Genomic DNA, 11,987 nt, shown 5'->3' on the forward strand with positions numbered 1-11,987 from the left:
TAGCATCTCGCCGGATCTGTCCGCCCCTTCTGCGCGTAGGCATAGTGCACCACGGAATCGCTCGTTTGTCTTCAGAATCTGTCTAGATCTCTCCATTTTGCCCCGTACCGGCACAGATCTGTTCTTCTTTGTGCCGATATCCCCCTGTATGAAATGTGTTCCTGACGGACTGTTCTTCTTGCCTCGCAGTTTCATGGCCAGCGACGGGGAGGCGAAGGTCAAGGCGATCCTCTCCACCCACTTCGCGTCGGAGGTCCACTCCGGCAAGCTCCAGAACCTGGGCCTCGTCCGCATCCTCAACTACACATGCAACGACATCCCACAAAAGACGGACAAGTAAGTACAATCCCCACTCCCGTCCCGCCGTTCTTACAGATCCGTTTCATCCTTCACTGAACACCGTGCTTTGTACGGTACACGGCAGGATGGTGATTATCACCAAGTGCGAGGTCGTGTCCCAGGCGCTTGATGCCGAGATCAAGAGCGAGGTCAAGATGGAAGAGCCAGCGGCTCTCATGAAGCCCAAGGAGGAGGCTGCGGTCCTCTCCAAGCCCATTGGCGTGGCCCCGGCTGCGATTATGCTGAAGCCGAGGCACGACGTGAAGTCCGCCTCCCAGATTGTTAGCGAGCAGCGCGGAAAGTAAGCTCTTCTTGCAGAGCTGTGTCCTTACTCTACTGTTCTGCTGATGAAATTTGTCAAGAATTGACGCTCACTTCTGTCACTTCTGTGTCTGCAGTGCTGCTCCTGCTGCTCGCTTGGCCATGACGAGACGGGTGCATCCTCTGATCTCCCTCAACCCCTACCAGGGCAACTGGGTCATCAAGGTGCGGGTCACAAACAAGGGCAACCTCAGGTCATACAGGAATGCCCGTGGAGAAGGCCATGTCTTTAACGTAGAGCTCACTGACGAGGATGTAAGTTCCCTGTCAAATGCTTTGATACATGTATTTGCCAAACCAAGTTGTAACTGTAAGCTGACTCTGCTTGATCTGTGTACAGGGCACCCAGATCCAGGCCACCATGTTCAATGAGCCCGCAAAGAAGTTCTATCCCGTGTTTGAGCTTGGGAAGGTCTACTACATCTCCAAGGGGTCGCTCAGAATTGCAAACAAGCAGTTCAAGACAGTCCAGAATGACTATGAGATGACCCTGAATGAGAATGCTGTTGTTGAAGAAGCTGAGGGAGAATCTTTCATTCCGCCAGTGCAATACAACTTTGTCAAGATTGATATGCTGGGGCCATATGTTGGTGGCAGGGAGTTAGTAGGTGAGGCTGAATTGCTTAAATTCAGTGAGCTATATTAGTAACTTGTTGCATTCAGCCTGATTAATTTACCCTGTTCCATCTTTTATCTGTAGATATCATTGGTGTTGTTCAGAGTGTATCACCTACTCTGAGTATCAGAAGAAAGATTGACAATGAGTCAATCCCCAAGCGTGACATTGTTGTTGCAGATGACTCGTAAGCATCAACTTAACTTGTTGATATCTTAGCATATGGTGTATGTGATATTAATAGCTTGAAAGGTGGTGCATGTTCTGATGTACAACTAATTTGATTGCAGGAACAAAACTGTCACCATTTCTCTTTGGAATGATCTTGCCACCACTGTTGGTGAGGAACTCTTGGACATGGTTGACTCTGCACCTATCATTGCAGTGAAGAGCCTGAAAGTATCTGACTTTCAAGGTAGGCTCTTGGTCCCCTTCCATAAATTCTTTTCTGGATAACAATTTTTTTGTTGTTGCGGGGAACAATTTTATTTTATTTGTGCTAACAGCTTGTTACTAAATTTCTCTACCAGGTGTGTCTGTTTCTACAGTAGGCAAAAGCACACTTGTGATTAACCCAGAGTTGCCTGAGACTGAGAAGCTTAGGGCTTGGTAAGGCCCTGATGCTAAACGATGCTTCTTTTGATTAGCTCTTCAGTTTTTCTGTTATAGATAATGACCACATTGTTTGCTGAACAGGTATGAATCTGAAGGCAAGGGTACTACCTTGGCATCAGTTGGTGCTGGAATGGGTGCATCCAACGCTGGTGGCTTGAGATCAATGTACTCTGACAGAGTTTTTCTGTCTCACATCACAAGTGACCCTAATTTGGGCCAGGATAAGGTAAGATTTTGAATGCTTGTTAGCAGTACAAAGTGCATCTGAATCTGAATAATTCATGACTGTAAACTTGCAACTGCCTGCAGTAAGCTGATTCAAATCGTTTTGCAGCCTGTTTTCTTCAGCCTGTATGCCAACATAAGCAACATCAAGCCTGACCAGACCATGTGGTACCGTGCCTGCACCACCTGCAACAAGAAGGTGACTGAGTCACTCGGATCAGGATACTGGTGTGAAGGGTGCCAGAAGAACTATGAACAGTGCTCATTGAGGTAACAGTCCTACTCAGTTGCAGTAAACACATGCTACTGCCATTTAACGATCCGTGAAATACCAATGCTAAGTGTGCCTTGTTCACCGTGGCTCTTCAGGTACATCATGGTGATCAAGGTCTCTGATCCCACTGGTGAGGCCTGGCTGTCTCTTTTCAATGACCAAGCAGAGAGGATCGTTGGCTGCAGTGCAGATGAGCTTGATCGGATCAGGAAAGAGGTAAAAACTCACGCCTCACCATTCAGAATGTAGACATGTTGCTTGCTCTGTGATCTGTGCCTAAGACTGTCAAATTCTGTTTGCAGGAGGGCGATGACATGTTCCAGCTCAAGCTGAAGGAAGCCACCTGGATTCCCCACCTGTTCCGCGTCAGTGTCGTGCAGAACGAGTACATGGGAGAGAAGAGGCAGAGGATCACCGTGAGGAGTGAGTCGCCGGTCGACTATGCCGCTGAAGCGAGGTACCAGCTCGAGGAGATCTCCAAGCTCACCTCCAGCTAGAAGAAGATGCAAGAGGAGTATGCCTGCTCCCCTTGAGGAGACTCCCAAGCTCACCGCCGCCTGCTGGAAGAAGATGCAAGAGTATTGCCTGCCTGCTCCCCTTGAGGAGATATGAGACATCCAGGCTCACCGCTTTGCTAGATGAAGCCATGTTTTGGCCCCAAGTTTCCTGAAGTGTAGTGCTGCTTCAGCTGTGTCTTTCTGCCGTGTCGCTCCTCAAATGTAGTGATCACTTAAAAACGCTTTTGCTGTCCTGTGTTATATATGTAGATGTTCGGTTTGGAGGACATCGGAGTATTCTTCTGTTCTATCTGTTTGATCTGCAAATTCCTTCTCCATCAGACAAGCATGAATGCAGATCCACTGCTAGCTGATGTTAAACATATGTTCTGAACAAGTATCCTCGTGGCTTAGTATGCAAGAATCACTGCACTATTCTTTATCTGTGTCCTGGGAATGTATAGGTGTATAAACGTTGTGAATCCACCTATCTAGGTTTGAGCACCACAAGGTAGTCTCAGCCTTGCGCTGCTGGGCTTGCTGGGTTGGATTTGGTTTGTTGGTTGCTGGGAAGGTTTGGGGGAGGATCTTTTGACTTTGTAGGGGTTAACTACCTCGATCTTCTCTAAACTGAACAAGCCCTGAAGATGTATACCAGACTAACAATGTATTCCATGGAAAGCTACCAACTCAGAAGATGCGGTTAAGATGTTCATCACTTCTGACTGGGTGTCATGTGAAACAGGTTCCATCAATAATGACTGGTTGCTGGGAGCCGTGAGAAGCCAGCCACTAAGATCAGTCGCCATCATGAATGGTGACCAGGCTAACAAAGTACTCTATAGATGTGATGAAGATGTTGCATCAGTTGTAGGGTGTCAGGAACATGGTTAGCTACTGACTCCATGAAACTGGTGCTCCATCACTAGTGACTGGTTGCTGGTAGCTTTGAGAAGCCACCAAACAACTGACCAGTCGCTGGTTCATAAAATTTGCTCCAGCAGGCTGGTTGCCACCAACAAGCTGCTACTGTATCTACAAGACCATGGCTGCAGACCCTTTGGTCTTAAGACAACGACAACAACAACAACAACAATAACAGCAGGAAACAAGTGATGATCACCAGAACAACGAGTGATGTTCAATCTGTCATATGTTTGCTATTTAGTTGTCTGTAGGAGCAAATCTCCCACCATGTCTTCAGTTTAGGATAATAAGTAAGTACTGTGATGTGCAGTCTGTAAAACATAAAATGCAGTCTCACGATGAGATTTCTAGTTCCAAGCTAAGCTTAGGGCTGCTGAAGCCACACGCGGAGCACTTGCACCACCTGCATGCATGCGCGCGCCGGTCTAGAGCGAAGACGACGGGGGGTTCACGACGATGTGCCTCATCGGGTGGGCGACTTCGCCGCCTCCAGCATGCGCCACAAACTCCGCCGGAGTCAGGAAGCTACCATGGCACACACACACAATCCTCACCTCCTCAGCTCTGCTGTACTGGTACAGGAAGCCGTCGATCCTCTCGCCGTTGCGGAGCCCGCTGGTGTACACCACTGGCATCTTCCGCACCATGTCTGCCACGCTCCTAGTCCTAGTAGCTCTTGCCGCCGGCCATTCCGAACCATCCTTCTGCTCCCCTATGGAGATGCCAGGGGCTGCTGCTCTCACCGCCAATGCTGAAGATGAAGAGGTTGCCACGGCGCTGCTGTTTGCACCCACAGACGAGGGCAGAACAGCCGATGACAGGCTCCGCCCTAGAGCGCCAGGAGTTCCTGTAAGATTACACACCAACATATACCTTAGTAATCAACAGAAGCAAATCTGATAGAATCTGATACTCCCTCCGTAAACTAATATTAGAGCGTTTAGATCACTATTTTAGTAATCTAAACGCTCTTATATTAATTTACAGAGGGAGTACAAGGTAGGAACATTGAAATAAAAACCAACTGCTACTAGTTACTACTAAACAACAGCATGTATAGAACAGTCCGAATCTATCAGTAGTTGCTTTACAACGAGGGTTGGTTAGCATAGTCAATTATTGGTATCCTTGCAGTTCCTGTTCAAGGACATGTTCAATAGGACAAATACTGTAACTGCACGGTTTTGGTCCAGAGGGCAGGATGAATCTAAGCCACAACTTAATTTGGTGGGTGTATGTTGCTTGGCTTGGTAGTTCAGACGGCAAAGCCAAGTACCTACTACATGATTAAAATGGCATAATTTTTGAAGGGTAACACACGGAGGTAAGCATGCAAGTAGGAACGTAGCATTGTCAGATGAAAGTACCATGCTTGCGAATTGTGACACGGAATTTGTTATGTTATGTAGTCTAGCATAAGAATGCAATATAGCAAAATATCTTGTGATGCAGCCTTTCAAAGCTTAATTATACCTTTCAAAGCTGAATTCCTTTTCGGACCTTGTGATGCAGCTGGAGGCTGATATGGTGGAGGAAGCCCACTCAAGCGACGCCTCACATTGGTACGGTTCATTCTTTGTACTGTTGCCTTTCCTCCTGCCTGCTCACTCATTTCATCTGGGTTCTCTCCAACTTCCCCTACAGAAACGTTGGAAGAGTTCATCCTGTCGATACTCCTCTTCATTTCGAGTTTGTTCAGAGTTTCTGCTAGCTTCCTCTTCCTCCACCCGTCCTCGATGCCAGCAGGGAGTGAACTTGTCCTCACGAGGATTCCTGCAGAAGATATTGTCAGACCATCCTCGAAGTAATGCACCCTCGCTTAAACTAATACTCCCTCCGACCCAAAATAAGTGTCGCAGTTTTGCACTAAGGTTAGTTCAACCTTAGTTCAAAACTGCGACACTTATTATGGATCGGAGGGAGTAGTACTTTATATATGGCAAGATGATGGGTTAAACTGGATCCATATATTAAGTATCACATGTCCTTACAAAAACACCCTTTACAAAAAAGAAAGAAAACACTTGATAGTACTGATGGTCATTTCAGGCAATACTGAAGTTCTTGACTGGACCAATGTATAATTGACATCTTACATAAATAGATGTGGAGATGACCCTAATGCCCCAGTACACTATATTGGCGTGCTTCAACAAGTAAGGAACAACGAGAAACCAGCAGACTCCCAATGAAAATGCATACTAGTAACGGTACTGGAAACCTTTTTTCTACCACGAAATAACTTTGGCATATAAGAATAAGACCCCACTTTCATCAATTATGATGTGGTTGGCTGGTTCAAAACTTGCCCTGTATCAATGGAACCAACTTTTTAACCACATGTTCGGCATAATACTAATATATCCGCTCCAATAGACCCTTTTGAAAATATATCTAATTAATCTTGAGGCAAAATGGTTATTTAGACCAAAAATGAATCATGCAGACGTAAATATTAAAGGCAATGAAACAAAGGGGAATATGTGCACCATATGGAAGCATGTTTTGGGGGGATCTGGTCTGGGAGAAGGGGAGGGTTGTTTGCCAACTTGCACTCTGGCAACCAATCATGTGTGAATGTGTGATGTCTCTTGCCGACGACAAGTGGTGGTCGTGACGGGGCTGCCGAAATCCATGCTCGGAATAGCTTCCTTGGTGTACAGTGGACATTTCTAGTGTTGCTCGGACATCCGTGTTAACTTCGATCGCCGAGTCTGACTCTCCGAATCCATGTGGATTCATGGATTCGAATGCTATTTGCCATGCCAAAAAGATATCATGCCAAAATCGGGCACCATCTGATACCAGATCCAAGTAAATATTAGACTAGCTAAGCGAGCACGTAGGCTTGACACCGTAAAACATGCTTGATATGGCATCCTTGGTGTACCAAATAATCAAGGTACTACCGTGCAACAAACATCTCCAGCATTGTTGCCGTCAAAAAAAAAAAATCTCCAGCATTGCTCGGACATCCTTGCCAAACTTCGGTTGCCAAGTCAACACCCATGTTGGATCAGGCACCAAAATCCAATATTGCGTTTGAGTCAGTATTTTACACTAGGTAAGTGAGGGCATAATTGTACAATGGAATGTCGACCAGAACTATGAGGCCGACGTCATTTGACTTCTTCCTTGACGATAGACCTCTAGGGTGTGTAGCTTCGATTGTCGAGTATTGCACCCCGAATCCGTGTCGGATTTGAGTGTTTTTGACACATCCAACAATGTCATGCTGGATAAGGCATCAAGATCCTCTACCAAGTCTTGATAAGTGTTAGACTCGTAAGCGATCATATGGCCATCACAAGGTATAACGAAATAGCGAGCTTCAGAGCTAATATGCCCAACAATGATCAACTTGTTCCTCGATGATATAGACCTCGACAGGTGTCCAAACTTCGATTGTCAAATCCGGCACCATGTCCGAGTAAATGTTAGAGTAGGTAAAGAACACATCAGCGTCACAAGATACATAGAAATGGCAATCGACTACGATGGTCGACGACGTTCGAGTTGTTCCTAAGCGATAGACCTTGACGAGGTTCCGACGTTGGTTGCCGAATATGAGGGCCCAAATTTGTGTGAGATTTGAGTGTTATTTATGCCGTGTCCAACAATATCATGCTGAATAAGGCAGCGAAATCATGTAACAAGTTCAGATAAATGTTTGACCAGCTATCATGTGCTTCATAAGATAAAAAGAAATGGCCAACATTTGATGCTACTCTGCCAATCGAGCACAATGACATCGCAAGAATCAGAACGACAAGCGTCGGAACTAGGATTGCCAACGAGTTCCAACTTGTTCCTCGACAATAGACCTTGACGGGTTTCCTACTTGAGTCGCCGAATATGACCATCTCATGTGCTTCACAAGAAACAAGAAAATGGCAATAGCTGATGCTACTTTGCCAAACGAAAAAAAATGCTATACTAGGTAAGCAAGCACATCGGCGATGCAAGGTACACGGAAATGGCGAGCATCAGGACTAGGATGGTTGATAATGTTTGACTTGTACCTCAGCCATAGACCTCGACAGGTTCCAACTTTGGTTGCCAAACATGGCATCCCAAATTTGTGTCATACTTGAGTGTTATTTGTCATGTCAAACAATGTCATGACGAATAAGGCACAACAACCGGGTACCATCCCGGAAGAATTCGCGTCATACTTGAGTGTTATTTCCCATGTCTAACAATATCATGCCAAATAAGGGCACCGGAACCGTGTACCACATCCGACAAAATGTTTGGCCAAGTATGATGTGCTTCGCAAGATATAGAGGAATGGCAAGCATTGATGCCACTTTGCCAAACGAGTAAAACGTTACATTAGGTATACCCGTAAAGTGTCATCATAAGGTTTGCCAAAATGACAAGCATCCGCAGTAGGATGGCCAATGGTGTCCAACTTGTTCCTCGGTGATAGACCTTGATGGGTTTAGAACTTCCGTTGCCGAATATGACCGCCCGAAGTCGTGTTTCATTTGAGCGTTATTGGCCATGTCCGACAATATCATGCCGAATAAGGCACAAGAACCGTGTACCACCTCCAAAGAGATGTTTGACCAAGGATCATATGCTTCGCAAGATATAGAGAAATGACAAGCGTTCATGCCACTTTGCCAAATGAGTAAATGTTACACCAGATAAACAAGCACATTGGCCTCGCAAGGTATGCTGGAACAACAAACATACGCACTAGGATGGCCGAGGGGTTCGACTCGTTCCTCAGCGATAGACCTTGATGAGCTTTGAACTTCGATTGCCAAATATGGCCGCTCGGATTTGTATTGATGCCGTGTCCGACAATATCATGCTGAGTAAGTAGCCGAAATCGTGCACCACATCCAGATAAATGTTTGAATGGTCATCATGTGCTTCACAAGATACATTGAAATGGCAGCCTTTGATGCCACTCTCGAAAAGAGTGAAATGTTACACTAGGTAAGCAAACCTCACTGGCGTCACAAACTACACCAGAATGGCGAGCATCAGAACTAGGATAGAGCATGTCTTCGACTTGTTCACCACCAACAAACATCGACGGGTGTCCAACTTTGATTGTTGGCTATGATATCCCAAATCCGTGTAGGTCGAGGGCTATTTGTCTTGTCCAACAATGTCATGTTGAGTAAGGCATAGAAATCATGTACAACCTTTGAATAATAAATGTTCGCAAAGCGCCATGTGCTTCACAAGATAGAAACAAATGACATGCATTTAACCTAGTCTGCCCAATGACACTGTACTTAGGGTTTGGTTCCCCGACGACGGTGATGTGGTGGCGACGACAGTGCCGTGTAGAATAAGAGTAAGGTTTCCCCAACTTGTTGGCGACGGCCTTGTTAGCGCCTTAGAGTAGGATGGAGGATTGTCTAGTCGCTGCTCTTCTGGTGTGTGGAGGATCTGGTTCCTCTTCATGCTTTGCAGGTTGTCGTTGAAGGCTTCCTCTGGCGGAGGTGGTCGTCAAAGGCGTCCTCTAGCGGAGGAGACGATGCGCTTCGTCTCTTGGTCCACTGCCTCCTCCTCCAAACGATGAAGTTCGGCCAGCTTCGGCTTCGCCCGGGAACTAATGAGCTTAGGTTTCGCCAGACCCGTTTGTCCGAATCTAGGTTGCTCGTCCAACTTTCTTCGTTGCATTCTCCGAGGCGGCGATATGTTTTCGTCGACATCTTCTGTCTCCACCGACAACTTCTTGGCCGCTACATCAACAACATTCCTTGGCTCCAGCGGTGTTTCGGAGGTACAAGTGCAGTATGAAGCATTGCTTATGGCGCATCTCTAGCGAGTGCAGGAGGAAGACGGTGTCAATTTCCCCGGGAGCCATGTGTAAGGTTTTGTTTCTTTAAGGATGGTCCTGTAAGGGTTGGTCGACTTGAATAAATGGATTTTGGCCACTTTACAGAAAAAACACACAAGCTAGTGAGCTAATAATTGCTTGTCTCGGCGGCCCTAGTACTTTCTATCCCTATAATAGGCTAGAGATGGCCGCCCAGGCAGCTACCACACACCCTGCTTATACCTTGCTTTCCCATCTTCCTACACTGGTACACAAATCATGGCAGAGTTCTAATAGACCCTGGCACACAAATAGTTGTGAACAGGACAAATCCATTATACTAATGTAGAAGTTGTCAAATAAGCAAGCCAACCGAGCTGTAAGACAGCCAACAAGGAAACACAGATGGTAACACATCACCTTAGCTTGCTGAATCCACCTAAGATCCAGCGGCCCAGCTATACTCCAGAGAGAAACAGGGGCGCCTTTTACTCCATATACTACTGGTGTACTTTATTCACTGGCCAGGTGCAATTGGCAAATGGCAATCCCTAATTCCACTTTCCTAATGTGCATTGCATGATTGCATCTATGCTCATAGATTTTTCTTGGGAACAATGAAACTATTCATGTCCTTTGTACCAGATAAAAACAATCATGTCTGTTAAGCCTACCTAACACGATATATTACCAGTGAGATGTGTGCAATTTTTTTTTTTTGGAAATGAGATGTATGAAGGTACTAATACTACCACATTGCTGAGCTTGAGAATTAATTGAGCTAATAAAATACTACCACATGACTAATACAAAATTAGTACCGTCACATTGAAACATAAGACAGAAAAGAAAAAGACGTACCTTCGCCGTCCGACGAGCCTGTGGACGGGGGGCTCACGCTCGCCCGCAGCTTCCCTACGCCGCCCGACGAGCCTGTGGACGGGGGGCTCAACCTCGCCCGTGGCAAAGCTGCGGGCTCTACCACGACGCCGTTCAGAGCGACACCACTCCCCTGCGGTTGGACCTCAGCGCCGCTCCTAGGCGAAGCGGCGTTGTTCCCCGCCTCCGCCTCCGCCATAGGCGGCAGGGAGCTTGTCCTGGGGAGCGCGGGCGGCGCCGGCGCCACCTGCTGGATGCAGGCGACGGACGAGGACCTGGCGAGCCCCTCGCCCCTCCTCCTCTCCTGCCCGAATCGCCCCCCGAGCGACAGGCCGAGGCTAAGCTCGACCTCCTCGGCCTGCGAATCCAGGCGCCGCGGCTTCTCCTCGCCGCGACCGGTCTCGCCTCCCCCGCCGACGCCGCGCAGCAGGTCCCTCGAGTAGGCCTCCATCGCCGGCGAAGCCACGAACTGGTCACTGGACAGAGGAAGCTCCCGGACGGACTCGTTGCTTGGGTCAGAGGAAGCTCGATCCCGCGCTCGTCAGAGAAGAGCCTGCCGCCGCGGGGAGGGACAGTCAGGAACCAAGCACAATTAAGGCCAGCGAAGCGAGAGAGAAACGAAAGCATAGGAGGAGACTGGCGCGGCTTACGAGGATTGCGCAGCCTTGGAGGGAGGTGGACGCCATTGACGTAGAGCCGGTGATGTGCTGTTCCGGTCTGCTCTGCTCGCCGCTGCCTCGCACGGAGAGGAGGAAGGAGACGCTCCGTCGCAACAAAAATAATTTGCTCGTCTCCGGGGCCCTCCGCCCTGCCCTTTTGCTTTCGAGGTGCGAGAGAGGGGGAGGGGTAGTTTGGGAAGCGCGGACACGCGACGAGACGCCGCCCTCCCGGCAGGACACATGTCGTGACAGGGGGGACGCGTGGCGTGGCTCGCGGCGGAGCCGAGGCCGGAGCTGAAACGCTCGCGCTGGCGCCGGACGGAGCGCGTGGCCTGCGGGGCGTGCGTGGAGTCACGGGCGCGAGCGGCTGCGGCTGCGCGGCGCCTCCGCGCTTCAGTTTCGCCTCCCTGACTTGTCTCGACCGAGCGGAGGGGGGGCCTTTTGGCCCGGTCTCCGGCGAAACTGCGTGCACGACCAACGGACGATGACGATGCAAGTCGCCGTGTCAGTCTATCTATCTATCTATCTATCTATCTCTATCTATATCTGTCTAGCCGCTTAAAGGGCGACCGTTTTCTGTCTCATGCTTGTTTTCGGCTACTTTTTAATGCTTTTAAGGGCATGTACAATGGTGCTATCTTAGGAGTGTCACATAGGATAAATGATGAGGTGGAGGAGAGAGAACTCATAAGAGAAGACTTGTCTTCTCTTATTTAAGATAAGACAAGAGATGATCTCTTAGCATAATATGTCTCACCACATTTTTAGGAATTGCTAGTTATTCAAGATAAGACTAAGAGATAACCCATTGTAGACATTTTTCTTTGTCATATTTAAATTACATGCAAAA

The 11,987-nt window shown here is 47.9% G+C and overlaps 2 protein-coding genes across 2 annotated transcripts; one reads left to right on the forward strand and one right to left on the reverse strand.

Moving 5' to 3' along the window:
* Positions 1 to 133: 133 nt before the first annotated feature.
* On the forward strand, positions 134 to 3,300 carry LOC119291212 (replication protein A 70 kDa DNA-binding subunit B-like). Its single transcript, XM_037569926.1, has 11 exons — positions 134 to 336; positions 425 to 640; positions 738 to 915; positions 1,001 to 1,268; positions 1,361 to 1,463; positions 1,567 to 1,691; positions 1,807 to 1,885; positions 1,973 to 2,117; positions 2,226 to 2,386; positions 2,486 to 2,606; positions 2,693 to 3,300. Exons 1-11 carry the CDS (start codon positions 149 to 151, stop codon positions 2,885 to 2,887), a joined length of 1,779 nt encoding a protein of 592 aa, XP_037425823.1. The 5' UTR covers positions 134 to 148; the 3' UTR covers positions 2,888 to 3,300.
* Positions 3,301 to 4,003: 703 nt separating this feature from the next.
* LOC119291213 (ninja-family protein MODD-like) lies at positions 4,004 to 11,510 on the reverse strand. Its single transcript, XM_037569927.1, has 4 exons — positions 11,129 to 11,510; positions 10,461 to 11,031; positions 5,288 to 5,587; positions 4,004 to 4,661 (listed from the first exon to the last, which is right to left on the reverse strand). The coding sequence occupies exons 2-4, from the start codon at positions 10,927 to 10,929 to the stop codon at positions 4,240 to 4,242; spliced, it is 1,191 nt and encodes a 396-aa protein (XP_037425824.1). The 5' UTR covers positions 10,930 to 11,031; positions 11,129 to 11,510; the 3' UTR covers positions 4,004 to 4,239.
* Positions 11,511 to 11,987: the final 477 nt, after the last annotated feature.

The sequence above is a fragment of the Triticum dicoccoides genome, chromosome 4B (genome assembly GCF_002162155.2).
Source record: "Triticum dicoccoides isolate Atlit2015 ecotype Zavitan chromosome 4B, WEW_v2.0, whole genome shotgun sequence".
Taxonomy (NCBI): domain Eukaryota; kingdom Viridiplantae; phylum Streptophyta; class Magnoliopsida; order Poales; family Poaceae; genus Triticum; species Triticum dicoccoides.

What these genes read in the sequence shown, in the direction of transcription:
- LOC119291212 (XM_037569926.1), top strand. Translation starts at nt 149, where the DNA reads ATGAAATGTGTTCCTGACGGACTGTTCTTCTTGCCTCGCAGTTTCATG. An exon ending in TAGAGCTCACTGACGAGGAT is followed by an intron (nt 916 to 1,000) that starts GTAAGTTCCCTG and finishes ATCTGTGTACAG; the next exon opens with GGCACCCAGATCCAGGCCAC. An exon ending in GAAAGTATCTGACTTTCAAG is followed by an intron (nt 1,692 to 1,806) that starts GTAGGCTCTTGG and finishes TTTCTCTACCAG; the next exon opens with GTGTGTCTGTTTCTACAGTA.
- LOC119291213 (XM_037569927.1), bottom strand. Translation starts at nt 10,929, where the DNA reads ATGGAGGCCTACTCGAGGGACCTGCTGCGCGGCGTCGGCGGGGGAGGC. An exon ending in AGGCTCGTCGGACGGCGAAG is followed by an intron (nt 5,588 to 10,460) that starts GTACGTCTTTTT and finishes TATCTTCTGCAG; the next exon opens with GAATCCTCGTGAGGACAAGT. An exon ending in AAGGAATTCAGCTTTGAAAG is followed by an intron (nt 4,662 to 5,287) that starts GTATAATTAAGC and finishes GTAATCTTACAG; the next exon opens with GAACTCCTGGCGCTCTAGGG.